At 36.9% G+C, this 26,624-nt stretch overlaps 1 protein-coding gene across 1 annotated transcript in view; it reads left to right on the top strand.

Moving 5' to 3' along the window:
- The window catches only part of LOC129436654 (coronin-7), a 213,836-nt gene that overhangs the window by 93,145 nt on the left and 94,067 nt on the right, over window positions 1-26,624 (top strand). Inside the window, exons 8-9 of the mRNA XM_055194898.2 lie at window positions 17,203-17,286; window positions 17,367-17,449. Of these exons, the coding sequence (XP_055050873.2) occupies window positions 17,203-17,286; window positions 17,367-17,449 (167 nt within the window). The remainder of the gene's footprint in view (window positions 1-17,202; window positions 17,287-17,366; window positions 17,450-26,624) is intronic.

The following is a 26,624-nucleotide window of genomic DNA, read 5'->3' on the forward strand; positions in this document are numbered from 1 at the left end:
AGTCACAACACAAAAAGTCTCACATGGCAAAGTTCAAGAATTCTCTTAATTGTAGGAAAATGCTTACAATAAGAATAAAACATTAGAGAAAAATATCTGAACTGTGAGGAGCTTTGGCTCTTTATTCCTGAACATCTGGTGTACGACTCAGTTTACTCTAATAGAGTCAGTATATGTGCTGTTTTGTGCTGATGCAGGTGATTGGGGGAAGAGAAATGGATCAAGATTGTGTGTGTGCACTTTAGTTTGGCTCCTCATTTATGCATGGATTACACATCTGTAAGTCTCTCTGAAGATCTGGGTTTGCACACTGCACAGAGCACGAGCTTTGAAGACTTTCTAATGTGGCTGCGAGGAAATTAAAGCCAGTAAATTCCCAGTGAGTTGTGTGAATGCAGAAGACAAGCAGACATGTATGCACGAGGACGTGACCCCTCATAACTCCTCCCACCTGGAACCCGATTCCCTTTGATTGCATCTCCACATTTCTGGTGTTGAGTGACTTCGTTTACGGAGGGTGAAGAGCACTGATCCATGATCAGATTAATGGCAGACAGTTTGTTTTACTTGTTTATCCGTCACTGTTCTTGACTTTAACCACAAGTTATTCAAGTTGATATGAAATAATTTTTATCTAAACCAACTTACAATGCATTACAAGGAGTGTGTGCATTTCTTGGGTTCAAACCAACAACCTTTTGCAATGCCAATGCAATACTTTACCACTAATGCATCAACAATAATACATAAACAAATCAATGTATTTTATTTGTGTCAATTTACGAAAGTAAAGAGTAAATGTTTTTTCTTGTTGACTGGGCCGATGTGGTTTAGTTTATGTTGACACATTAGGCCATGGTGCACATGTGGGCATAGTAAGTTTTAGTCCTGCTTACTTTGATGACACATATTTTTTATAATTTAGGTACACAGAGTCATAGCTACGCATTTTTTGGTAAACTTTCCAATGTTGTGAGTCACTTGTTTTTAACCGTTACGTCAATGACTGCTGTTTTCTTTAGTGGATGGTTTTGGTCTTTTGATTTGATCCGCTTACATCACCAACATTCATCGGTGTACCAGTCCAGAAGACCATAATTTTTACTGTTTGATTTAAACCATATGCATATCTTTATAAACTAACCGGCCAACTAGTGAGTAACATAATTTTATTAGCTTACCAAATTTTTGACCCACGTTTAATAAGTGTTATTTAATAGCACATTCCTGCTCCTACCTGTTTGTAATCTCTTAAAGGTGCAGTGTGTAAATTTTCGCGGGATCTAGTGGTGAGTTGGGAATTGCAGCCAACGGCTCAGTCCACTGCCCCACCCTCGCTTTTGAAATGCATAAAGAAGCTATGATAGCCACCACCGGACAAACATTTCATTAGTAAAAAAGTTTGTCCGTTAAGGGCTTCTGTAGAAACATGGCGGCACAAAATGGCGACTTCCATGTAAGGGGACCCACGGTTTATGTAGATAAAAATGTCTCATTCTAAGGTTATAAAAACATAACGGTTCATTTTAAAAGGTCTTTATACACCCCTAATAATTTAGTTTTGTATATTATTTTGCATTTCTGTCAAGATATCCTTCTAAAAATTACACACTGCACCTTTAAAGGATTAGTCCATTTTCTTAAAAAAAAAAATCCAGATAATTTACTCAACACCATGTCACCCAATTATTAATGTCTTTCTTTGTTCAGTCGAGAAGAAATTAAGTTTTTTGAGGAAAACAGTCCAGGATTTTTCTCGTTTTAATGGACTTCAATGGACCCCAACACTTAACAGTTTTAATGCAGTTTCAAATTGCAGTTTCAAAGGACTCCAAACGATCCCAAACGAGGCACAAGGGTCCCATCCAGCGAAACGATCGTCATTTTTGACAAGAAAAATAAAAAATATGCACTTTAAACCACAACTTCTCGTCTATCTCCGGTCCTGAGACACGCCAGCGCGACCTCACGCAATACGTCATGACGTCAAAAGCTCACGGATGACGTATCCAAACTATGCACCAGTGTTAACAAGTGTGCAGAAAGAGGACCGTTCCGAGGTTGTTGTATGTCAAATGATACTAATGAATGTCTTTGGGTCAGTTTATTGTTTAAAATGGTCCACAAATGTGTGTTTTATATAAGTAACACGTGACCTTTCTACGTCACTACGCAATTACGTGAGGTCGCCCTGGCGCATCACAGGACCGGAGATAGACGAGAAGTTGTGGTTTAAAACTGCATATTTTTATTTTAATTATCAAAAATGACAATCATTTCACTAGAAAAGACCCTTATGCCTCGTTTGGGATCGTTTAGAGTCCTTTAAAAACTGCAATTTTAAACTGCATTAAAAATGTTAAAGGAACAGTATGTAAGAAATTTATATCAATGAATCATAAAATGGCCTAATATGTCACTAGACATTAAGAAATCATTTTCATTTCAAATACTTATATCACTGACAACAGTGGTCCGGCCAGGATATTGTCATTTAAAAAGTGGAGTTGCAACCCTCAACTGATCTTTATGTTGTCATTTTGTGTATTGGCCACCAGTTGTGTGATTGCAGTACCAGTTTTAGCCACAAGTTTTGTGATTGCAATACCAGTTTTGGCCACAATCCTACATACTGTTCCTTTAAGTGTTGGGGTCCATTAAAGTCCATTAAAATAAGAAAAATCCTGGAATGTTTTCCTCAAAAACATAATTTCTTCTTAACTAAACAAAGAAAGACATCAAAATTTTGGATGACATGGTGGTATGTAAATTATCTAGATTTTTTTTTTAAGAAAATTGACTAATCCTTTAAGACCAAGATTATCTGGTTTATCAGGACAGGATGGACCCTTTGCATGAAGCTACAAGAGATCTACAGGACCAAACTTGAGTTCCTATTTTGTACCGGATTAGGTTTAGTTGTCACCCCTTTTCAGTTTCATAAAAAGCCACCTAAAGCATCAACATGTGTCCCTTTTGTCTCCGAGCGGCTGACGGTGCCAAACATTTGGTCCATCATCTGTTTCCAGGCCTGAGGTCGACTGTAGTCTGTGGAGATTGAGACCAATTAGCATCGTGGTGAAATAATGAGAGGCTTTTCTTCCCACTTTTGTGCTGCGTTTGATTTAACGCTCATCCGTTTTGTTTTTACTCTACAATTAAAGGCGTTTAACAGCTCTCCATGAATATCCCTGAAATGCTGGACCGCAAACTCCAGCAACTCGACCTGAGACAAAAAAGCGCTGTTGGCTTTTCGCGCCCGTCAAGATGTGTTGTTTAAATGCAGATATCAATTTGATTTGTCAGTTTTACTCTTTGCTGTCTGCTAGTGATCAATTTGAGAGCATCGTGTTTCTATTTAGCATTGTTAATGTTTTCAGACATTTATCGTTTTAACAGATGCCGTCGAGCAGTCAAATAATATGACTATAACTTGGCTTTTAATAACTATTGTTTTTTGCACCATGTCCATCACAGGACTTGGATTGAGTTGCTTTAAGTGTCAGGCCTGCTGTGTGTTTGTGATTTTGACATGTCTGTTTTGATGCCTATTCCAGAAACATAACTTTTAAGCTATCTCTAAAGGTTTGCCTGTTTTTTTTATTTTGGGACGGCATGTATTTAAGAAAATATCGTGTGAAATAGCTTAAGCTCGTGACTTTCCCACAGGTTTTGGATAAAGGGAAAGGTTAAAGAATGAATATCCTTCGCATTATGGATACTTTAACAGAAGCAAATGGTTTAGGTTCCCTGATTGTGTTTAATGAATATATAAGCGTGTGTTTAAACAGTTTCTGCTTACAGTACGGTGAGGTATCTTCAGGAGATGTTTGGAGACGATTGCCAGATTTTGTAAGTTAACACCGCTGAGAAAGAAACTCAGCGGGCCGCAGGTCGAGCAGTCGGCATCTGTTCAGCCTCTGTATTTTTAGCATGTCCTCAATGAGCGCCCTGCTTCGTGAGCATCCCGCTGATTTCACCTTTGACCCCTCTGCTCTCTTCTTCTGTGTTTATATAGATAGATAGCTAACTCTTATACGTTTACAGACAGACATCAACTTTATAAAAGCTGTGAGTTGAGCTTTATCCCCACAGGATTTAATCTCTTCTGCTTTCCATTTTTCTTATACTTGATTTTCCATCTGGGCAATTTGAACTCGACGCCAGTATTTGTCTTTCTTTCTGATGGCGGGCAGTGTGACGTCTTTGTGGCGAGCGGTTATGCAGTGATCAATCTTCGAGGAAGAGCGCTGTTTAGAAATTGACCCCCGTGTCAGTCAAACAGCAGCAGAGTCCTATAATCCACACAAGATGATGTCTTTAAAAATAGCACACGTGTCGTCTCTAGGTGCATCTGTATGCATCTGTACCTCAGTATATGTGACCCAATTTGTGAAAATGCAGCTAAAGTCATTTTTTTGTGATTTACTGTTTTGTACAAATCTAAAGAACATTCAGTGAAAATATAACCTTGATATCTTTAAAGGTGCCGTAAATTGTAAAACTGTATTTATCTGGGCATAGATGAATAATATGAGTTATGTACTTGGTAATGACACATCGTGGGCCTCAAAACGATTGTTTCCTCTTTCTTGTATAAACCTTGTGCATGCAAAAGACCGCTGGAAAACAGACCAATCTTAACATAACACAGACTGTGATGTTACAGTGAGATGTACACCTCCAACATTAAATTATACATTAAATTACAGATTAAATTAACTACAATGTTCTTATAATGCTAAAGCAAAGTTGTGACTGCTGAGTTAGTGCTATATGCTAGTTAATGCTATGCTAGCGTTCCCACGGGTCTTGAAATCCTTGAAAGTTTGTGAATCTGTTTAAATAAAAACAAAACATAGATAGATACAGGTCATTAAAAGTGATTGAATCTATTTTATGCAAGAAGTTTTCTGGGAAAAAAATCCATATTATTCCTTGTGTAGTGTAGGATAATATCATAAAAATTCTAGACTTTTTAAGTACACGTGCTAAACTGTTTGCTTTAAATGCTTATATCTTCTGTATGTGAATGTTAATTCATACCAAAATGCTTTTTTGCATAGCTGTGTTTGGTAAATGAAAACGTCTCGGGTTACGTATGTAACTGTTGTTTCCTGAGAAGGGAACGAGGCACTGCGTCTTGCTTGCCATACTTCCTGCGTTCCTGTTACGCCGTCTTTGGCAATATTTCAGATAGCGATTTACTTCCTGGCTCCCGCGTCACCTTGTGTTTGTCGTTAAACCTCATCATTAGTTGAATTTGATATACACATTCAGACACACTTACCCCTGGAGGCGTCCCCAAAGTGTCACCGCAGTGACGCAGCGCGAGTTCCCTCGAAAGGGAACTATAACGATGTATCTTAAAAGGTAACACAATGTAACCTTGTTCACATTTGAAATGTGTCCCCACATTCAGTCCTTGAATTTGAGGGTATTGGACCTGGAAAGTCCTTGAAAGGTCTTTGAATTTGAAGTTAACTAAGGTGTTGGAACCCTGAAAGTTCTACTATTGACGTTACAGTTACAATTTGCAGGTCCATACTGAAAAAAACACAAACTTACCACTTACACTGCAAAAAATGTCTTAGTATTTTTGTCTTGTTTTCAGTAAAAATATCTAAAAATTCTTGAATTGAGATGTTTTTCTTGATGAGCAAAACGGCCCAAGAAAATAAGTCTAGTTTTTAGACCAAAAATATCACATTTAAGTGAATTTATGTATAAAAAAGCAAAAAAATCTACCAATGAGGCAAGCCAATTTTTCTTTAATTTTTCTTGAATTATTCTTTAGTGTTTAAGAAAAATGTTTAAGATTCTTTTGCTTACCACATTTTTACCACATACCACAATTTTTTTGCTTCTTTTTTGGTCTAAAAACTACACTGCAAAAAAATATTTTCAAGAAAAAAATTCTTAGTAAATAAGAAAATAAGTCTAGTTTTTAGACCACAAATATCAAATTTAAGTGATTTTGTGCATAAAACAAGCAAAAAATGTTTTCTTGAATTTAGTGTTTATGAAAAATTTTCAAGATTTTTTTGCTTACCCCATTGGCAATTTTTTTTGCTTGTTTTATGCACAAAATCACTTAATTTAAAAACTAAAAACTAGACGTATTTTCTTTTAGATATTTTTACTGAAAACAAGACAAAAATACTACGATTTTTTTTCCTTGAAAATCATTTTTTTGCAGTGATGAAACTATGGTGCTCCTAATCTAATTTTTACATTATCAGACTTTAACTTGGATTTTACAGACATGGTATTTGAACTAAAATATTTCTGCCATTATGTTCACATGTAAATAGATGTGTTAGTGATGCATGAGGGACCCATTTGCACATTATACATATACATTTACAGTGTATGAAAATATAATTGTCTGGTTTCTGTAACTGCAGACCGACATAAATCACCCGTATAATGTATTTTCATAATGTGTGTTTTCATCTCCAGTAGACCAATTTGAACATGTCAATTCATTTGTCTGGCCTTTCTGTGTGTCTGGCTGTCTGGTGATCTGGCGTTTTGGGATCGGCCGCTGGTTTAACTGGGAAAATGATTATAAGTCTCTCCTGTAGTTCGTGTAGTTCATGTAGTAGGTCGGAATTCATGCAGGATCAAATTAAAGATGTTATTCGATACTTTGCTGTATTTGTCCTATCGATATTACAGATATTAACCGCAATTCAATGAGCCATATAGTAAGCTGAAATATTAGGAACAAATCAGTTTTTATGTTTCTTTACACAGCCCGCATGCATAACGATTTATAAGTCGATTGTTTTACAGCTTTTAGCTGTCGTCTCTCTTTTGTTCCAGGAAAGTTTGCACTCGGTCTGTTTTGGTTTCTGAATTCACCCCTGTCATCTTTCTGACGATTTAGTTCAGATTCAGAGCCGTGCTTGGGAGGAGAACCGACAGCTGTTTGGAGACCCGATCGACGGCAGCAAGATGGTTTTAATCAGGGTGAAAAGAAAAGCAGCAGGCCTGAAAGGAAATGAAAGAATTAAATGGCTGCTTTGCGTTTTGTTTTTTCCAACTCTTTTCTTTTTTGCTTTGTTCTCTTGGCACTGTTTCATTTCACCAAACGTTTACACAGGCTGAGATCAGCATTACTGAAAATGAAGCTTAGAAGCTGGTTCATCCTAATTAAAGCATATGTGGAGAAGGGCAATGGAAAATCCACTGGGAAAACATCTAGAAACGATGATTAGAAGAATGAAAGTGAAGAAAAGAGAGATGATTTAAGAGCAGGTTTATGACAGAGTACAGCACAGGTTGAAAGGGACGGGAACTGCGGTGACCAGTGCAGACCAGAAACAAAATCCTTTATCCAAATGAGTCCAGATCATATTCCGGATCTGTACGTCAGGAAACTCTGTAATCATAATCTTGATCAGGTTTATGCTAGTGAACTCTCAATGAAAAGACTCATATTACAGTCAGAATAACAATTAACTGACCCATAAAACCAAGTTATACATGGAAAACATCAGGAAATCAGAAGCAAAGATAGTTTCCTGACAAAAATTTGATTTAAATTTTATTTTCTAGTTCATTAACAAACCATCAGTGTGTCGGATCTAATAAAAACAAATTCCGTAAAAAAAACTGTACAATTCCGACAGCTAGTGTGCCGGGAAAATACAGTAAAATAACGGTAAATAAATAAATTACAGTAATTCCGTAATACAAATTTCCCCCCTGTAATTTTACAGTACAATGTAATGCAACATTGAAAACGTTTTATTCTCATAGAAAAAATATAGTGGAATTTGGATAACTGTATAACTTTAAACATTTTTTTTAAATTTCTATAAGAAGAGGGTTATTGGCTGATAGTTCACCCCAGAATGAACATTTTACTCACCCTAATGTTGTTCCGCCCGCATAAGACCTTTGTTAATTTTCGAGACACAAATTTATTTGATCTAAATTTATTTTCTAGTTCGGTAACAAACCATCAGTTTGTCGGATCTAATAAAAACAAATTCCGTAAAAAAGGTACAATTCTGGCAGCTAGGGTGCTGGAAAAATACAGTAAAATAACGGTAAATAAATAAATGACAGAAATTTTCCGTAATACAAAAATACTTTTTCCCTGTAATTTTACAGTGCAATATAATGCAACATTGAAAACGTTTTAATGTCATTGAAAAAATATAGCACAATTTGGATAACTGTATAACATTTAAAAAAATCGTTCTCGATAAGAAGAGGGTTATTGGCTGAAAGTTCACCCCAGAATGAACATTTTGTAATTTATTACTCAACCTCATGTTCTTCCACCTAAGACCTTTGTTAATTTTCGAGACACAAATTTATTTGGTCTAAATTTTATTTTCTAGTTCATTAACAAACCATCAGTGTGTCGGATCTTATAAAAACAAATTCCATAAAAAAAAACGGTACAATTCTGGCAGCTAGTGTGCCGGAAAAATACTGTAAAGTAATTTCAGAAATTTTTCGTAATACAAAAATACACTTTTTCCTGTAATTTTACACTACAATATAATGCAACATCGAAAAAGTTTTAATCTCATAGAACATATGATTTAAGACATGTTTTTTCAGCGTTAAGTAGTGGCACAAATACCAGTAATATCACACACGCAAACATTAGTAAATTGCGTTGCGTGAATTTTTTAAATACTCTCTTCCCATAAATTTTGCGTCTGAAAGGAAAGTCCTCGAAATGCATATGCAATAAGGTCAGTCGCAAAAATAACTAGACCACACCTTTTCAACGCTAATGATGCGCGTCTTTAGTAAATCCCAACAATTGTTATTTAACGCCAAAATCATGGTTTGTGTAAAATTTATAAATCTGGCCCCAAAACATCCCATCTAGGTATTAATTATGTCTACCCTATATGTGTGCATGGTGCTTGACACAGAATCTGGCGCTTGTGTAGTCCTAATGCAGGAGGTTAAAGTTCAAATATGGGTCTTAGAAAGACGAAAATCTAAAACAAAGTCGTTTTTTTTTTTTTTTTTTTTGCACACAAAAAGCAATCTTGTCGCGTCATGAAACCAAGATTAAACCACTGCAGTCAAATGGACAATTTAACAACAATATTTTTACTGCCTTGAATGTGGTAGTTGGATTGCTGTCTAAAATAATAAAAATCAAAAATATCTTAATGAAGATGAACAAAGATCTTATGGGTGTGGTACGATGAGTTTTTTATTCTGGGATTAACTATCCATTTAAATTTAATGATCCGCAACCGTTGCAGCCAAGTCAACTTCAATAGTTGTGTAAACGTCAATGGTTATTTTCTCATGAATCCTAACCAGGGTTCTGAAAATTGTTACTGTAGATGATCTGCAGAGTAGATGAAGACCTGAAGATGGAGGACGTTTAAAAGCTCAGCTCTGAATCTTTGACCGAGAGCCGCAGTAGCATCGATGACAGATGCGAGTGGAAAAGCAATAAAAGGCAGGAGATGGTTACACAGAGGGGAAAATATGAAGTTGCACTAAATTTTTGAGGCCTGATCTCTGCCATAAGCATATGAAGTGCAAAAAACGAATAAAGATTATTCCCATATGTGCTTGTAGACACCTGATAGTCTCCCGGTGGGTGGATCGACATTCCCTCTATGTGACACAGCTGCGTTCTCCGTCTGCGCACAAAAGACGTCGAGCGAGGCTTCAGGTTCGGCACGCCTTTGTTTTGATTGGGAGCGAACCTTCACATAAATCCTTTTTCCGACAGAAGCTGACTTTGAGGTTTGGGCTCCTCCTGACGTTTTGGTGTTATTTTTATCATCTCAGGTTCTCCTGGGTGTTTATTCGAAGGTTTCTTTGCTTCTCACATTTGATCTGTGCTCACCTACCGTATGATTCCTATAAGCTCGACGCTGTGTGCTGCACTTTGTTCCTCGGCTAAAGCAAACACACTGTGCTGTTTCGGCTAATTTCTTGTGTGTGTTTCTCAAAGTCTGCTAGGACAGACAGAGGCCTAGGTGTTGTGGATGTTGGAGATGAACTTCAGGAGATGAAGGTCACGGCGTGTCAGGGGTCTGTTTACACTATCAGTGATTCAAAGCATCAAAGTGGCCCGGCGCAGGCGTTCGAAGGAAACCCGATCACCCCCTTGAGTTTATTTAACCACAATAAAGCGACGTTCGGTATGGGACCGCATGCTTGCAACGCATTCACATCTGGTCTTGTACTGTCACTCGATTTCTCTGTAGCTTCATTTATCTACATTGCCACTCAAACAATAGTTTGCTTTGAAAAGAAAACTAAGCCACTTCATTACAAATAAATTACCAGATTTTATCTTGACTGATTTATCGGTTCGTATGATGCTCACACATGCGTGGTCCAGATGTGCTGCTTCATCTGCAGGCGCGTGAGTGGCAGCGAGCGCAGGCCTCACACCCTTCACATCAGCAAGTGTTTATTTGGTAATGAGAGCCAAACGGTATGATAAACAGACCTCCTTTCCTTCATAACCACAGCTGCAGAAATACTCCCAGTGACATCATCACCGAAAACCTTCATCTGCTAAACATCTCTGCATGCGCACAGTTACGCATGCATTAGATTTATGTTGTTTCTAATGCCACGCAAAGTGGAAATATGTACCTATGGATTGTTTAGGTTATGACATCACCAATCTTATATTTTTGATTCTGAATGAACGATTGCATCATTGAATATTTATGCAGACCCCAAGGTGTTAATGATGGAGTGTGATTGGTTGCTAGACCTTAAATGTGTATTATTTTACGTAATTTAACAGTCAGGAGTCGATTATACAACTTGCACCATGGTTGCCATACTATGGACGGGGTGTAAGAAAATACTGTTACATGTGAGTATGGTGATATTCGTTAGACCAGTGGTTTTCAAACTGGGGGCCAGGGCCCCCCGGGGGGCCGCGAGATGGTGCCAGGGGCCCCAGTTTTATGACATTTTATGAAATACATTAATTTATCATGAAGTTTGTGTAATTAAACCTTAAAAAATAAGGCTACTAACCAAAAGCACTACTTTTTTTGTATAATTTAATGTTTTTTTATTAAAATGTTGAGTTTTAGAACAAGGAACGCTCCGTACACAAGGGGGGCCACACACTGAAAAAGTTTGGGAACCACTGCGTTAGACAATACTGTATCTATTCTCAAACAAAAATAAGCAATATCAATATTTAAAAAATAAAAATCATACAAAATTAACGGCAGTTGTTTTATTTGGAGGTTACATCATGCCCCCTAGATACTTACATAGGGGCGCGCCCCACAAATTTTTTTTCTAAGGTTTGCATATGGTGGTGTGTTATTAGTGACCGCTTTCCTAAAATTATATTCTATTATATCGTCGCGCGTCACAGTATCGCAACACATTGCATTGCAACGCATGTATTGTGAATATGTATCGTATTGCGAGATTCTTATCAATACACAGCACTAATACTTTATGAAAAGTGTCGGTCTATTTATGTAAGTGTAGCTAAATTGCTAAGGCATTGCATTAACAGCGCAAAAGTCATGTGTTCGATTATGTGTCTTGTAACCGGTGATCTGGGCTTGTGCGTTTTGTGTGCTTTTTGCATCGTCATTCGATCGCTAGCTAAATGAATCGCTTTAAGCTAAACATCTTCACACTTTATTTACACGGCATTATCATTCCTCTTGTGTTTGTGTTTCCAATCATTGTCTCATTCGCCTCTGTGGTTTTTTGCACCGAGTCGTTTCGTTTGGCAAGGGGAGGTGGAGAAGCAGCAGGAATGAGATCCAGAAGTTCGATGGATGATGGATTTGATGTCATGGAGCGTGAGTCAGGCCCATATACAATCCTCCAGCGACGGATCGGAATTTATTCCTTTCCTGAGCGCTCGGTGCCAGCAGTTTATTCGGAACGGGTCTTTGCCAGCGTTTGTATTGTGAGCGATGTGTGCTGCTTCTCACGGGCGGGTCATACAGAGGCCTGGCCAAGGCAAAAGGACAAAGGAAAATAAGGGGAAGCTGAGAGACAAAGGTTGGAAGTTCAGAGAGGATCTGATTGATGTGGATGTTCTCAGACTACTTTCGGAGAACCATCTGCAGAGTGAAAAGGCTTGCCTGACTCATCTGTTGTTTTCATTAAATGCTTTTCTCGCTCTCTTTCCCTTTGATTTGTTGCTATTATCCCAGGCAGGTGTTTGCCGTGCCCAATATATAACCTGCAAAGTGTCCCATTGTTACCAATGCTTGACTCTTTCATTTTACAAAGATGTGCAAACCTTTTTTTTTATCGTAGGGTTGAAACATTTGGTCCTCTTCCAGCGAACGTATTTCTTCCTGGATGAGAACCAAAGACATCCATACCTCCTAGATGAGGTCCGATAGGGCGTGATATGACCCCAGATCTACATGTCCCATGAGGGATATATATTCAGAGATGTCCGTACAGAGAGTGGTTTTATGCTCTGGGCGTGTGTAGATTTGATAGATGCCTCATCGCTGGCCGACTGTAAACTCCAGACCACATTCATATAGAGGTGGAAAAACTTTGGGTGTTTTTATACTGTTTGGGAGTTTACCTGTTTGACGTCAGGTTGGTTTGTGCAGAAACTGTTTTGTGAATTTTGTTGTGTGCAAGTGAACCATTATTGATGTTGTATTTTTCAGTGTTGCTTGTGTCCATAGAAATAAACTTTAGTGGGCGGTTTGCATTCATCTCTTCTGTTGTATCCGTTGCATACTGATGCAAGCAAAGATATTGGATGTAACAAGATTGAGCACTGCTATTACTATGAATAGGGGACAATGCAATGCTCCTGGCCGCTGTGAAGTCTCACCTTCTATGTAAAAGAACCAATCATCAATTGATAACAACTGATGATTCTCTGGGGGAAGGGCTCTATACAGAGTCGCATGAGGTGTTTGCTGACCTATACGCATGTGCAGTAGCTGAAACAACCCCAAAAAATGTGAGTTTAACCTCTTGAAAAGCACCCCCATTCCGGCCCAAACCATGAAAAGACCTACTTTCACTAAAAGGGTTGTTTTTACTAAACCATTTAGAGTATAAGCATAACTATCCTTTCTAAGTGCCAGTCAGCCCCAAAATAAGAGTCTTTTGTTTACATGCATACACATTCGTTCTTATTATTATTTATCCCTATGTTAGCGTATAAAATGCCGTTTCCATACCAGGAAATAAAACGTCACACAAAGATTGTTGGATTCGTTATCTAATTGGCTACACCGTTCTGTCTATCAATATTTTCCATTAAGTCGTTGGAGGAACGAGCGAGTCAGATGACGTCATGATATTTGACGGCGCTGTTTGGATATTATGTATTATACTCACGCATACTTTTTAAAACAAAGTTTGAACACGTGTTTGAACGTGAGTGTATCTTATATACAATGCTACGACTAATAGAGTCCTCAGATTGTATATTATATTCTATTACAAGACGTTCATGTGAAATATGATGTAAACAATGGACAATGTATCTATATTTTACGGATTATACACATTTGTGGACAAACACGGTCATTGGATGCATTTTATAAGACGGTTTTAAAGAGTTATTCACACATCTGAAACAGACTGGATTCGATTCGTGATCGTTATATCAACACAAAGGTAAGACGTCCCGTTCATATTCTGTTGTCATCTGGACTTCTGTAACAAAATACTACATTTATGATGCTAGAGAATCTGTATCTCAAAACATTGATGCTAAGCCTGTAGACCTTTTAAATGATGTATAGTAATGTTAATATTATTAATGTTTGTAGACAGTAGGCTATATAGATATTGTTAGCAGCGTTAAAAAATAAGCTGACGTCATCCCGCCCCGAGCTAGTGCGCATCGAGAGGTTAAAGGGACACAAATATGCTGATTTTCCACCCCTAAAACATTAGATTTTTACCGTTTTGGAATCCATTCAAAAGATCTGGCAGTACCACTTTTAGCATAGCTTAGCACAATCTGATTAGACCATTAGCATTGCGCAAAAAACCCCAAAGAGTTTCAGTATTTTTCCTATTTAAAACTTGACTTTTCTGTATCTACATCATGTACTAAGGGAGCTGAAAATTAGCATATTTTCAACAAAAGTGGAGTGTTTCTTTAAGAAACAAATGTTATGGCACAGTTGATGTCAGGTTTAATTATGGGTCATAAATATGTCGTTTAATTGGCATTTTAGCACATGAATTTAGAGATATCTGTCCTTTTCCTTTCAAGCTGATTCTTGCATGACTAAAATAACTGCCTGGAGGCATTGCAAACATGGCCGCCTAGTTGTGCGACTTTACTAAAGGGACTTTGGATGCAAGCAGTGTTGGGAAAAGTTACTTTTAAAAGTAATGCATTACAATATTAAGTTACTCCCAAAAATGTAGCTAATTGCATTACTTGGTTACTTTTAATGGAAAGTAAGCTGAGGCTTGATCTCTTGATCTCAGGCCTTGTAGGTGTTTTTTTTTTAATTAAAAGTTTTGCAAATTGTATATTTTATCACAAAAATGTCGAACTCTGGCCTGCCAGAGCTCTGGTTTCTGACTCAGTCTGTTCCCACACAGGCGTGTACGCATAGAGTGCATAATGTGAATATGTTCAGTTTAATTCAGTACATCAAATGAATTAAACAAAAAAAACTTTCTTTACTTTTTTTAAAAAGTAACTAAAATTATATGTGTACGTTTAAAAAAGTAATGCGTCACTTTACCTGTTACTTCAGAAAAGTAATATTACTACATTATGCAAGTTACTTGTAATGCGTTACCCAACACTGGATGCGAGTGATGTTCTTGTATCTTTTGGTTTTGGTGTAAAAATGAGACTACTAAAATCTGGGGATTGGAGCCAGTCTCAGTATACAGTAACAGCAGAAGATCTATTATTGTTTTCAGGTTTTTCAAACTGTGTTTGCAAGATTTAGCATTGGAAATTCAGGCCAGGTTTGGGAAAAGCTGGAGGGAATAATATTTATGTGAATGTGTGTGGCTTGAATCCTACAAAAACTGTGCGAGAGGAGATAAGAAGTCAAAACTGCACACCCAAAATCTCTCAACACCAATTGCATCAGATCTGTTCCTCTTTTGTCACTTACTCATCAACCCATCTGATCAATACATCTGACAATGATTTGATGGTTTCAAAGAAATTAGTCATCTACCATGTCTGACTTTATTACATAGTTTTTCTGTTACGGAATATGTTTCAATATAGGAGGAAAAATGACTGCCTAGTTAATGTGTAGCACTAAGGTAGACAGTAGATGGTAAAATAAATATTTCAGTTCAAGTCCACTGACAGTATGAGTATGTTGTTTTAACCACAAAAACTAAAACTTGTATCTCTGTTTGCAAACGCAGAATTCAGACAGAAGTGCATTGTTGTACGCTCTCTCCACTAAGACTGTGGTTAAGTGGTTTATTGACTCTCCCATCTAGTTTGTTTCTGAATACAGACTGACTTCAGTTCACCTGTGCCCACAGCGGCTCTGTTCAGATGTTTGTTGTGGGTTCAGGTCGTTTTCGTGATAAATGAGCAGCTGTGCGGTGACTGAGATGAAGCATGCAACATCAGAATGAATGGGATTTTAGTTCCAGGAGTTTCTTTGTTATCTGTTTTCTTTACTCTTTGTTCCTGGTCAGCATTGATGTGCTACGAGACTGCAAGCATGACCTGTTGGTTCTCCAACTTTAGACATATGCACGCTTTACATGACTATGCCCGATTCGTTAATTGGGTGATTCTCACGAAAACTTGGTTTTAAAAATGTCAAGCATGAAAATGTAAAAATTGCTTAAATTTACTTTTTTTCCCACCAGACATTGAAAAACAAAGTCTTGAGTTAATGGGAACATTAATTTAAAAACTTTTACTTATCATTTAACACTTTTTGTAACATGATTAAAAAAATTAGTCCTAAAAAATCTCATTACCGCAACAGTCAGAAAACATCAACACTGACATATTTTCAAAATGACATGACAAACCTGAAAGAACATAATTTGGAGATTCTGCACATGCATTTAAAATCAAAGTATTATGCTTCTATTAATTAAATTAACATTTAATAAGCATCTGTTGCGGTAATGATAATCAAAATGTCGTGTAAGCATTCTGACAAGACAATATTTCAAATTAACTGTAAAAAAATGATCTTACCTGGTAGCCATCTTGAAGTAACTGATCCATGTGCTTGGTCACTCAAAATCAAACTTTATTAAAATTCTGTATGTGTGCTTAAACTGTTCTCAAAAAGTGTTGCGGAGGATGAGAACATCAGGCATGGACACATCATTTTCCTAATTTTTCTTCATTATTATTATACATGAATATTCAGTAAATATTTTTTCTGTCATCTAAAGTAGTCTAGCAAAACATCTTTTCTTAATATCTTTGTGTTAATTTGATTAAATTACAACATAACGCATGTTCAAACACAGCTGGACACATTGTGGTAATGAGAATTTCAGCAGAAAATGAGATAAAATTTCCAATTATAAATTCTTATGTTGAAATCACACATTGTGCAAGGTAGAACACAGTATTGTGTTAATTCTGATGCTTTTTAATGTTACTATATTACACATTTTAAAGCTAAAATCATTAGTGCCGTGGTGTTTCAATGGTTTCGTGAGAATCACCCAATTATGTATTTTAAAATACAGCAATTTTGCTCAAAGACTACTGTACATCTGGATATTGGTCATTTTGGGATGTGGATGTATTTATTAAATTATATATCCACAGTAATTAATGGACATTTATTGCATATTTTAAAATAAAATCTAAAAATGTAAATACAACAAAATGATGTGTACAGATAAACCCTCATTTCCTTTAGAAAGGTCTTCATGAAATACGCATATCAGATGGAGTCGTTTCTCAGCATTTAAACAGCGTTGTATCCGTGCTAGCAATTATGGCATCGTTGTTTCAAAGCCCCGTGATGATTTGCTGTCTGTCAGTCAATGAGTGTCATCACAGGTCTGCTCTGATGTCCTGTATCTCAAACAGCATCTTTAAAGGACAGGAAGACTTTTGTCAATCTTTCAGGTCATCCTACTGCACCTCTGCTTTCAACATCCAACCATTAACTCACCTCTGTCTCCATCTGTAATGTCTTCAAAGAGAAAATCCTTGTTGAGTCCTACTGACTTCTGTGATTAAAATAATGTATCAATCATTGCTTTTTGTTTGTTTTGTTTGTCTTTTTCCTGCAGTGCGTTCAAGGACTTCAGGGTAACAAAGACTCTCGCATCCTTTGGGTCAAAGATGACCACTTGATCACCACTGGCTTTAACCAGGTAGTTTTCTACAGTTGTATAGCCTATTTGATGCAGTAATGTTAAAATGATCTAGAATTAACATGTGTGTTTATATGTAGGTACGTCAGCAGGAAGTGAGACTGTGGGACAGCAGGAAGTTCAGCTCATCTCTTAGCTCTGTGTCTTTGGCCACCTCCAATGCGTAAGTCAAAATGTTAAACATACTTCATGTGCTTTACATGTAACGGACATTGTTTTGTCTCCTGTTTGATGCTGGTGTTTGTTTATGACGGATTTCATACACTCTCAGAAAAATAGGTGGGACGGTACCTTTTAAAATGGTCCTAATATGTAAGATTTTGTTACAGATATGCACATTTGAGGTACCAGTATACATCTTTTAGGTACAAAGGTGGACTTTTTGAAAGGTGGACCAGTAACAACTTTGGTGCATTTTTTCTTGGCTGTTTTTAGGGATGCACCGATATGGAAATTTTGGGCGATACCGATAACCGATAATTCTTCATATTTGGGGGCCGATAACCGATATATATATATATATATAGGCAGATAAATATTAATATTATTTTCACAATGAAAAACTCCCACACTGCGGACATCTTGTCTTTGCGCTAGACTAGCATACTTTTCTTAAGCCCGCAACACGTGTCATCTTCGTGCTATGTCACAGAAAGCACCAATCAAAACTCCACATGGCCAGCAATGAGCAAGTGAAGTGGTTCAACAAACCAAAATAATCCATAATTTATCGGCTTTCATTTATCTGCCTAATTTTGCTATCAGACCGATAACCGATAATATTACAAATAAGCAGTTATCGGCCGATAAAGATATGTCGGCCGATATATCGTGCATCCCTAGCTGTTTTAAAACTATCGACTGATTTTGTGAACCGATACCTATTTTTGACCGATATATCAGTGGATCTTTACTTTTGTCTCTTTATTTTGAGCATTATATCTGTTTACCAAACCATAGTAATCTTATTTTGTGAAATATCATGCTCGAAATGTGTTATTGTGCTGTTAAAATTAATACCTTTTGATTTAATATTTATATAACCAATATGTGTCCAAAATACATTTTTAGACCACTGTACATATTTAATGGTAATTAACCTTCAATTTTACTATATGACAAACATATATTTTCAAATATAATTTAAAAAATATTTTCAGATATAATTTTAAATATATTTAAAAATATATACAAAAAATGGCCCAAAAAATATATGTTCTAAAATATATTTACAAAAATGTATTTTTCACCAATATATATTTTGTATATTTTGAAATATATTTTAAAAATAAATATTTTTTTAAAGCATTTATATTGACGTCACATTGGAAGAAAAACTTTGTGTATATATATATATATATTATATTATTTATTTATTTATTTATTTATTTATTTCATTTTAAGCTTTTGAAACCTGTTATGTTTACAGGTTTGTAATATACAAAGTTTTTCTTCCAATGTGACGTCAATATAAATGCTTAAAAAAATACTAATTTTTTAAGTATATTTAAAAATATACAAAAAATGGCCCAAAAATATATGTTCTAAAATATATTTACAAAAATGTATTTTTCACCAATATATCTTTTGTATATTTTGAAATATATTTTAAAAATAAATATTTTTTTAAAGCATTTATATTTATTTAAAATATATATAAATATCAGAATTGTATATTTTATACATAATTATACATTTCATACTTCATAAATTTTATACAAACTTTTTGGGGCTGGAAAATATTTTTTTTCATATGGGTTGTAAAATTAGAAATGTATTTGTTACCCCTGAAATACATTTTGAAATATATTTTAAAGAGCACCTATTTCATTCCTAAAAAACAATGTTATTTTGTGTATTTGATATAATACAATGTGTTTGCGTGGTTTATGGTTAAAAACACATTATTTTCCACATACTGTAGATTTTTGTAGCTTCAGATTTCAGTCTCTTCCTAAAACGCACTGATTTTGTACAATGATTTTGTCCCTGAATGTCCATCTAATCTGTACCTCTGACGTCAGCCGGAAATGTGACGCTCCTCACCATGTTTAAAAGATTTGTTCCAATGCAATGCTAACAGGAGTTAACTTACAGGCTTTGAGTCCAAGCGTGAGGAATTATGATAATGTCGGTCTTGCCTACGTCACCAAGTGTTTGTTATAGTCCAAGAAAAGAGATTTACGTTGGAGACGATAACTCGCGTCATCGTTTAGTTTGGGGTTTGTACCTTTTGCATATTGTTAACATGTCCTAATGCACACTTACACACCAAAGGAAATGTAAAATCGTGAATCGGATCATTGGTGCTCTTTAAAATATGAAGGTTAAAACTAAATATATTTCCAAATTCAAACATTTATTTAATTAAGCTTTACTTTCTACATGATGTATTTCGCATATATTCAAAACATATTTTTGGCCAAAGAAGGTATTTTTTGCCGTTTAGGTTGGCTTCAAGAATCCTGGGTATTTTTTAAAACACAAATGTGTGGTGAAAAGTAGCTTCTGTGTCGTCTCAGGCCTCAGGTTTATTTTTTGAGCTGTGGGAGAACTTTTGGCCCTGGTTTTGATGGCACAGGTCCAGTCCGGGCAGGCGGACGGGCAGCTGAGCTCTTACTGCAGTAAGAGATCCACTGACAGCCCTGTTTACAGTAGGAGCCCTTGTGGCACTGTTAAAGCAGCACAGTTGTGTTTATTCTCCTCTGGACGGCGGGCTGGCGTGTGCTGCGGTCCAGAGTTTTGGGTTCAGATGTAAAGGTGTGCAAGGAGCGATTGAAGAGGTGCTTATAGGAAACCAAAAGTTTTTTTTTATTTCCTGGTTTAATGCATTTTTTTTGCAGTTTTAAAGTTTGGGTTAAACACACCACTTAAACTTTAAAGGCTTAACCTTTTTTCCAGTGTTGAGCCGGATAACTGCCCCTCTGTGTGGAGGCAAAATCCCCCTCATAAAGAATCAACATAATACTGTGTGCTATTGTAGCAGACCTTCGATTTTGAACGCCTTGAGTATTTCACATGATCACAGTATAACGTGTTTTACAAGGCCAGACTATGTCGTCGTTGGCTTTATGTATTTGCCCGAAGTGAAAGATGTGTGGTGAGCCGAGACAGAATTGAGTTAACCCAAGCTTAACTAATGCTAATGAGCACAAGGTCATCTAAGAAGGACTTGTTATTTTCTGCAATATGGAGAGTTTTGTGTGTTATAGGGTTGAGATGCATTTCATCTGGTGTCAAGCTGTCCAATACTACTACAACTTTCTCATGTTTATGCTAACATAGACAGTAGTTAACACTGCAAGAGAAAACAAATATTTAAATAATTAACCCCACCCACAGACACAAATACATGTGTTGTAGTGATGCATGGGTCAGGGTTTTTTTCAACCCGCGGGTCCCACTTTTATGAAATTATCACCACTGTATCTATTTTTACAACCCGCCTGCACCTGTAACCATTAAATTGACATAATAGACATTGTAATGTAAATTAAAACATGCTTTATTTCAGCCTAAAAGTGCTTGGGAACAGCCATTAGATTACATCGCCCTCTAAATTTGCAATAACTTAACTTATGAACCATAGAAACTAGCATGGTCATATTAATAACAAGATAGGATAATGATTAACATTTTCAACATTTACAAAGCAGTGTTTGTTGCAACTGTTTCTGAGAACCGTTCCCAAACATTAGATTTAGCAGCTTGACCTTCTTTTCTTTAGATGATGTATATTCCCGACCTTTATTTGTCCCGCACCTCGTCCTACACATTCATTTTTATTTCTCCATGTGTTTTGTTGTTGTGGTTGGTGGCGGGAGCTGCTTAGCATTTTCGTGACGTGAGGCCAAAGGTTTGGGGACATTACGCAAGTTACGTTGCTACGTATGCCTAGGTGTTGTAACTTTATCAAAGAAGCATAATAAACTATGAAAATCTATATTCCCAAATTAGGGCTGTGACGATTAATCGTGCAAATGCGCGTTTTCTCAATTAATTAATTTTAATGAATTACGGTCAGGGCTCAAAATTAACTTTATTTGGTAGCACTGGTGCTCCCAACTTTAAAGAGTTAGGAGCACCAGCAAAAATTTAGGCGCATCATCAAAAAAATTAAAAAGCACCACAACTACAATGTAAAGTTAATAGATTTATTTTATGAAAAATAAAACACCACCACCGGGCTTTACACATCCTATGGCCAGCATTTAAAAGTTGGTCTTCTATTTTATTTTATTTTATTTTTTGCTGCATAAATTCCTAAATTAATACCCAAATGCTGTTGAAATAGTATAACAGCAATAATAATTTAACAATTACAGGTAACATGATTAAGATTACAATAAAAAATCTCGCAAACACGTAAAACACTGATTAATTGTGACATTACAAAAGTGACCCTAATATAGAAGGCTAATATATATTGGTATTGATAATGCATTACCAGGATGCTTTTTCTACTAAATAGGCAATGTTTAAAAACAAAAAAAAACAAACATACCATCAGCATTGTCGTATTCCACAGCAACATGGACCACAAGGATGTTTGTCGAATGTCCATTCACCAGCGCATGCGCACATACACCATCAAACACACTTTGACAGACAGCTCGGTGTCTCCATCAATAATAAACACACTTGTCATGACACGTCTTGTGTTTTTGGCACTTTCGCCATGTTTAAGCAAGGTACGTCTGGCGCTTAAAATGTTTTGATTCCGCCATTAACGCCGTTTTACATGATTTACAGTAAACACAGTAAGTTACATTTTCATAGCGGAGACACTCGAAATCTTTAAGCCACTCTCTCTGAAAGGTTTAACGTCAACTCGTATTTTCCGGTGGTGGGTAACATTTGAATCCGGATCGTCGTCAAAAAATACAGTAATAACCTTGGCTGTAATCGGCTCGCTCTCGTCATGCTCGCGACGCGTTCGTCTTTTCACATTTCCGCGCTTCACTGCAACAAGATAATGTTATGTATCGTTGGAGAGAACACTGAGCCTGGGACAGCGCCAGCATGCAGGATCACAATCAACTCGCGTCACAACGATATGGGCAGTCGCACAAATGCTCCCAAATATATTTTAAGGTCGCACAGATTAAATTTCGGTCGCATATGCGACCAAAATGGTCGCAATTTCGAGCCCTGATTACGGTAAAACCCCAGCACGTCCCAAAGCCAGAGGGCGCTCTCGTGCAGAAACTCCAATTTTGCCACAGAAAAAGTACCATTACAAACACTGGCTGTTTCTCAATATGCGTTCTTTAGCGATCTTGCGTCCTTGTGTTCTCGCTCTGTCATCATTAACGGTCAAAGTTCATTCCAATTCTCAAGAACGCAAGGACAGAGGACGCATGAAAATACCCGGATGTGTTCTTGATATCGAGGATGCATCGAGTGCAGACTTGCTGGAATCGCTTTACGACCCAGAAGTCATTGCGGCAAAACTTCCGAGTTCGTTCTTCCAAGGTCGCCTGGCAAGACCGATCTCCACGAGGACGCAAGTCCGTTCTTTGCGTTCTTGGAATTGAGAAACAGCCACTATTCCAGGAAATGGCTGTTTTTCAATTCCAAGAACGCGAAGAACGGACTTGCGTTCTCATGGAGATCGGTCTTGCTAGGCGACCTTGGAAAAACGAACTCAAAAGGTCGCAAGAACACAGAACACACTTGTGAGAATTGAGATGTGTGCGATCTTCCTGTGGGTCACCTGACCTCCCCAGATTTCAGCGCGCAAGTCTGCACTCGATACATCCTCGATATCAAGAACACATCCGGGTATTTTCATGCGTCCTCTGTACTTGTGTTCTTGAGAATTGGAATTGAACTTCGGCAGTTTATGGTGACGTAGAGCGAGGACACAAGATCGCTTAAGAACGCATATTAAGAATCAGCCACTGTCTAGAGGAATATTTATATCGCCGTTCTTCAAATTGTTTCAGGTATTTTTATGATAATAAAGAATATTTTAAAAGAATTTGTTTAACGAGTGTTGCTTTTTTAAATGCACGTTATAAACGACTCAGACTCATAATGATTTTAGATACTTCCTACTGAACAAATGTCGTAGTAAACGAACAAGCTGTGCGTGAAACACAGAATCCATTCAAAATCAATTCTGAATCGATGTCAGAGCCATTTTTAATGGGACACGCGATTAATCGTTGCAGCCCTATCCCAAATATTTGATATAGGCTATAGGGAATTTGAATTTTTGAACTGAGACCCCTGGACTAAAGAGTAAAATGATGTCATTTTAGGTAACTGAATATCGGTATTGGCACAGAAATGTTCTATTGGTTCATTCCTAATTTTGATGTTACTGTAGATCTGTATGTATCAAACACCAGTACTGCTGTGAATAGAATGAAGCCTGATGGTTTCTGTTTTTAGCGATTACCGGATCGAAGTTCCTTCTCTCTGCATTTAATTGCCTAACTGGTTGCTGGCCAGGACAAACAGGAATCAGGAATCAAATTGGGGGGGAAATGTGATCATCACTTCCCCTCGCTTGCAAGAATCTAAAAATATGAGCAGTAAAAGGCCAAGAGAGATAATGCTTTCTCAGTCCAGATCTTAATCACGGTGTCTGGCACGACTCATGAGACAAACTCAATCCATCTCAATGCATTACTGCTGGAGTACCAGCCGGTCTATCACCTTATTATGACTGCGGCCTAATCTCAAGGCTATTAGGCTTTATTGAGACGGTATATTGTTAAAAACGTCTTATGGATAAGCAAGTATAATCTGAGTGATGACTGTGTACTTCATTAAACAGCCGTCCAGTATGTGTCTCCTGTTTATGTTTAGATAAATTAATTGGACAGGGATTTTTATATAACAATGAGTTTAGATAAGATCATGCTGTTTACATCACAAGCATTAACTAATGAAAATGGCTTCATGTAAATGCTCTCCTGTTGTATCTAATATCAGGAATTACTCTGTTGTTTGTTTTGTTTGTTAACAATTTAATGCCTGTTTTGCATTGTAATTTATTTTGTGGTTGATCTAAAGGAAAAATGGGATAATTATGAAGTTTGGGCATACATCTGAAGCAGATGAATCTTTGGTAAAATCCTGGATGTACTGTAAGTCAAACTAAAAGTAAAAATGGTCCCTAGCTGTCACTGGGGCAGTACCCTTTCAAAAACGAACCATTTAGGTGCAAATATGTATACATTTGGTACCAATCAGTACTAATATGCACTCTTTAGGTGCATATGTGTACTTTTGGAAAGGGTATCACCCCAGTGACAGCTAGTGACCATTTTTAACCATTTCTGAGAGTGTACTATGGTAATGCATTGTTTTTTTACATGTACCAATGTTTAAGTACATCTACATTTATGCATTTGGCAGATGCTTTTATATGAAGCGACTTACAATGCATCACATGCTATACATTTTTAGCGGTGTATGTGGTCCCTGGGTTCGAACCAGGCAACATGCGATGCTATACCACTGAGCTATGCACAGTCCTTCCTGACAAAAAAAGGTTTTTGCGATGGTCGCGGGCAAAAATCCTTGTACTTGCGGCACGTTTTGTTATAAAATGCGAGATATTTATGCAATTTTATGCAATGAAATTGGGTGAACTTGCAAAAACTGCAGTAACGTGCAAAAACTGTGTGAACTTGCAAAAACTGCGTGAATTTGCAAAAACTGTGTGGACTTGCAAAAACTGCGGAAACTTGCAAAAACTGCGAAAACTTGCAAAAACTGCGGAAACTTGCAAAAACTGTGTACTTGCAAAAACTGCGAAAACTTGCAAAAACTGCGGAAACTTGCAAAAACTGCGAAAACTTGCAAAAACTGCGAAAACTTGAAAAAACTGTGTGAACTTGCAAAAACTGCGTGAACTTGCAAAAACTGCGTGAACTTGCAAAAACGGCATGAACTTTCAAAAACTGCGAAAACTTGCAAAAACTGCGGAAACTTGCAAAAACTGCGAAAACTTGAAAAAACTGTGTGAACTTGCAAAAACTGCGTGAACTTGCAAAAACTGCGTGAACTTGCAAAAACGGAATGAACTTTCAAAAACTGTGAAAACTTGCAAAAATTGTGAAAACTTGGTAAAACTGAGGAAACTTGCAAAAACTACGAACACTTGGAAAAACTGTGGAAACTCTGAAAAACTGAGGAAACTTGCAAAAACTGTGTGAACTTGGAAAAACTGCGAAAACTTGCAAAAACTGCGTGAACTTGCAAAAACTGCGTGAACTTGCAAAAACTGCGTGAACTTGCAAAAACGGCATGAACTTTCAAAAACTGCGAAAACTTGCAAAAATTGCGAAAACTTGGTAAAACTGAGGAAACTTGCAAAAACTACAAACACTTGGAAAAACGGTGGAAACTCTGAAAAACTGAGGAAACTTGCAAAAACTGTGTGAACTTGGAAAAACTGCGAAAACTTGCAAAAACTGTGTAAACTGCGAAAACTTGCAAAAGCTGCGAAAACTTGCAAAAACTGCGAAAACTTGCAAAAACTGCGAAAATTTGCAAAAACTGTGGAAACTTGCTAAATCTGTGGAAACTTGCAAATACTGGGAAAACTTGCAAAAACTGTGTGAACTTGCAAAAACTGCGAAAACTTGCAAAAACTGTGGAAACTTGCTAAATCTGTGGAAACTTGCAAATACTGGGAAAACTTGCAAAAACTGCAGAAACTTGCAAAAACTGTGGAAACTTGCAAAAACTGTGTACTTGCAAAAACTGCGAAAACTTGCAAAAACTGTGGAAACTTGCAAAAACTGTGGAAACTTGCAAAAACTGCGAAAACTTGCAAAAACTGCGAAAACTTGCAAAAACTGCGAAAATTTGCAAAAACTGCGGAAACTTGCAAAAACTGTGTGAACTTGCAAAAACTGCGAAAATTTGCAAAAACTGCGGAAACTTGCAAAAACTGCGAAAACTTGCAAAAACTGCGAAAACTTGCAAAAACTGCGAAAACTTGCAAAAACTGCGAAAACTTGCAAAAACTGCGAAAACTTGCAAAAACTGCGAAAATTTGCAAAAACTGTGGAAACTTGCAAAAACTGTGTGAACTTGCAAAAACTGCGAAAACTTGCAAAAACTGTGGAAACTTGCTAAATCTGTGGAAACTTGCGAAAACTTGGAAAAACTGTGGAAACTTGCAAAAACTGCAACTTGCAAGAACTGCAGAAACTTGCAAAAACTGCGAACACTTGGAAAAACTGTGGAAACTCTGAAAAACTGAGGAAACTTGCAAAAACTGTGTGAACTTGGAAAAACTGCGAAAACTTGCAAAAACTGTGTAAACGGCGAAAACTTGCAAAAACTGCGAAAACTTGCAAAAACTGCGGAAA

This window comes from Misgurnus anguillicaudatus, chromosome 19 (assembly GCF_027580225.2).
Source record: "Misgurnus anguillicaudatus chromosome 19, ASM2758022v2, whole genome shotgun sequence".
Classification (NCBI taxonomy): domain Eukaryota; kingdom Metazoa; phylum Chordata; class Actinopteri; order Cypriniformes; family Cobitidae; genus Misgurnus; species Misgurnus anguillicaudatus.